This window comes from Phalangium opilio, unplaced genomic scaffold (assembly GCF_054372755.1).
Source record: "Phalangium opilio isolate 3A_F unplaced genomic scaffold, DU_Popi_V2 ptg000088l_1, whole genome shotgun sequence".
Taxonomy (NCBI): domain Eukaryota; kingdom Metazoa; phylum Arthropoda; class Arachnida; order Opiliones; family Phalangiidae; genus Phalangium; species Phalangium opilio.
This window is the reverse complement of record NW_028324193.1, coordinates 3,421,537-3,424,530: the sequence shown is the minus strand read 5'-3', so window position 1 is coordinate 3,424,530 and position 2,994 is coordinate 3,421,537. Positions and strand designations below refer to the sequence as shown.

The 2,994-nt window shown below is 36.9% G+C and overlaps 1 protein-coding gene across 1 annotated transcript; it reads right to left on the bottom strand.

The window, feature by feature from the left end:
• Window positions 1-1,537: 1,537 nt before the first annotated feature.
• Window positions 1,538-2,733, bottom strand: LOC149649103 (uncharacterized). Its single transcript, XM_089849440.1, has 4 exons — window positions 2,710-2,733; window positions 2,498-2,648; window positions 2,024-2,262; window positions 1,538-1,942 (listed from the first exon to the last, which is right to left on the bottom strand). The coding sequence occupies exons 1-4, from the start codon at window positions 2,731-2,733 to the stop codon at window positions 1,538-1,540; spliced, it is 819 nt and encodes a 272-aa protein (XP_089705566.1).
• Between the last annotated feature and the right edge of the window lie 261 nt (window positions 2,734-2,994).

Genomic DNA, 2,994 nt, shown 5'->3' with positions numbered 1-2,994 from the left:
CATATGTTATTTAATCTGTCTGAGTTGCTTGATCACGCCTGATGGGTGGGTCCGTTTGGCACCCTATGGCAAACCAAAGGAAACAACTCTTAGCTGAAACATCAGAGTTGCCAGTATTGGCTTACTTTTTACGCCCAACTGCTTAAGAGGCGTTTGTGTTTTGGCATCTACAGCAAAACCCAGCATTTTAGTTGGTAGCGTTTGAATGTATTGACTACGACTCAGTCGCAAGATGCGCCATGATGAACATGACTCAATTTAACGGATTGCATGGGTGTCCTTGGTGTAAACACCAAGGAGAAATCGTGGACAAAGGCTTTGGAATCGCTCGTGTTTATAGTATGGAAAATATTGAGACATTTGAGACTAGAAATCTTCAATCGGTTTTGGATGACGTTCGAAACGCAGTAACTAGAGGAGGAGAAAGGCCCGTCAGTTTTGCTGTATCTTAAACATTTTGACATTTGTGACGCAATGGTGCCTGATTATATGCATTGTTTATGTTTAGAGGTAGTTAGGACCACCACAAATATGTGGCTAGATAGCAAAAAATAACAAGTTATCTTTCTTTATTGGCAACAAAATAGAGGCTCTTGAGGAAAAATTGCTAGATATTAAAGTACCAAAAGAGTTTTCAAGGCGGCCACGATCGTTTACTACACGTAAATATTGGAAAGCATCAGAATGGCGATCATGGGCCTAATTCTACTCATTTTTTGTGTTAAAAGATATTATGTCCAAGAAATTCCTCGAAAATTGGGTGACATTTGCTATTATTTTTCAAACTCTAATGATGTCAACTTTACCCCTAGATTGTCTGTACGACACCAAAAATAATTGCATAGATTTTCTCAGAAATTTTGAGCGCTTATACGGGAAACAGTCTATGGTTTTTAACTATCATCAATTAACTCACTTAGTTGAATGTGCATCTAGGTGGGGCCTTTAGGCTTTTTGCTGCGTTTCCCTTCGAAAATAGCAATGGCCGTTTGCTTAAACTTTTTAATGGCACACAGTATGTCCATTTTCAAATTGCCAAAAAATTTATTTTACTTCAGTTCTTACCCACCTTAATGATAGAACGAAATATATTTAAAGATAACCCACTGGCGAAAACATATTTCGATTCCCTTACTAATTATTTTAGCCAGTTTCCATCAACAACTGATGTGAGGAAATTTGCAATGGTAGGCCCTGCTACTACAGTAGAGATTTGCGTTAAGGAGAGAAATATTTTCAGGTTGAACAATTTACTCGAGAAGACATTATATTTTTATAAATCTGTAAAAATTAACGGAATAACATTTACAACCGAGTCTTTCTCTAGTAAAAACAGAGAGAACTGTTTTGCAACTCAAGAGGCTGATCATATATACATAAAAGTATTCAAGAAGAATATATGAATTATTTCTGTAATGAAGGCGCATTGGAATTCCAGTGGAACAAAATTCGAATTTATTAAATCACATATCCTCACAAGCTATAGCCATAAAAATAGAAAAATACTTCCATTTCTTGTACATTCTTTTATTCGTAATCAAAATCCTGGTTTTGTTTTTTGGAAAATCATGTTCATAATTTGGCATTTAAGTTTGTCAGCATCTTTGGCCTCTAAAAGTCTCATTTGGCTTGCAACGAAGGCCCCAAATATATCATGCTCGTCACGTACCTCAGCAACTGGCGGCTTTTGCGGGGTTTTTAGACACGATAATGCTTCTCCTAAAAATTCATCGGTTAACGATTGATTATTTTTTTTTCGTTGGTCTAAAGTGGAATATTCTGAATGGGTGGAGGATGTAGTTGATGTGGACGGTGCTGGGGTAGCCGCTTTCGATAGCTTTTCCTTGGGTCCATTATTATCATCTTCATCATCTGCCGGTTCAATAATTTCATCGGCAAAGAAACTAAAAGTTGCTGAACATAATTCGGCTGGATCCACCTCCTTGGTGTTCAAAACCGAACAAAAATATCTTTATAATTTCATAGTTGTTATTATTTTGTTTGTTTTTAATGTTTATCTTACCGCCGAAGAGTTCTCATTAGATTTACGTGGTTTTTCTGGCACTGAGGTTATGTCCAGATTTGACCGACCCTTTCTCGGTTGTAGGGATGTTTTTAAAAATAACAAATCCGTAAAAAAGTCCCACTTGGGTTCATATACGTCATCCGTTCCTGAACCACTTTTTTTGGATGAGACAACCTTTGCAAGCTCTCTTGAGAAATAGGTTCTCAAACCTTCCCATCGAGATTTGATATCCAAAACTGCAAAATTACAACAACCAAATGAAGGCTCCACAATATCATTATCTTGGTCTCAGTAATTGCTTTGGTCATAATCTATTCATGGTTTGGTTAATTGGCTTATCTTTAGAATTATCAAACAAAACCAACAAATAATAAAGATGTTGGATGTTCACAATTGTCCAAAATCAAGTATTTTTCGATGTTTTAATATGATTATTAGTAACAATGAATAAAAATAACCTTCATTCCTTACCTGAACATCCAATCAAGCTTGAAATTTCTTCAAAAGCCTCATCTCTCAGGCCTGTTTTTTTATAGTTGGCATGTTTAGAATTATATATGAAATCTCGATCTTTGATAAATTCAATTAACCTCCGCGTGTCGCTGCTTCCCCAATTAAACTTCTATAATGGTTTTAAAAATGGATGTAGGTATTTTATAAGGTATTAATTAAAATGCACGTACCACGGCTTTCGTTTTCGTTCCCATTCTCGCTAAGCCTTGGTTAAACGTCAATCGAGGCGACCAAGGTGATGGAAAATATATGCCATATAATGTCTATCATGTGACTGTTACGACTTTAAATGCAGCTCTCTGATTGGTTCAAGAGAGTTCCGACTTTGGTCAGATCGACTCCAATCGGGTCGTATACCGATTAAAATCCGGTCCACAGATAGACAAAACTCCGGTCAGGCCCCTTTTTCACACTATCCGACTTGGCAGACCGACTTGTCAGTCCGACCCAGTCAG

Excerpts from the sequence above, each read along its gene's own strand:
- LOC149649103 (XM_089849440.1), bottom strand. The coding sequence starts at position 2,733 with ATGGGAACGAAAACGAAAGCCGTG. Across the intron at positions 2,263-2,497 it reads AAGCTTGATTGGATGTTCAG|TTTTGGATATCAAATCTCGA; the intron begins GTAAGGAATGAA and ends GTAATTTTGCAG. Across the intron at positions 1,943-2,023 it reads CTAATGAGAACTCTTCGGCG|GAGGTGGATCCAGCCGAATT; the intron begins GTAAGATAAACA and ends TTGAACACCAAG.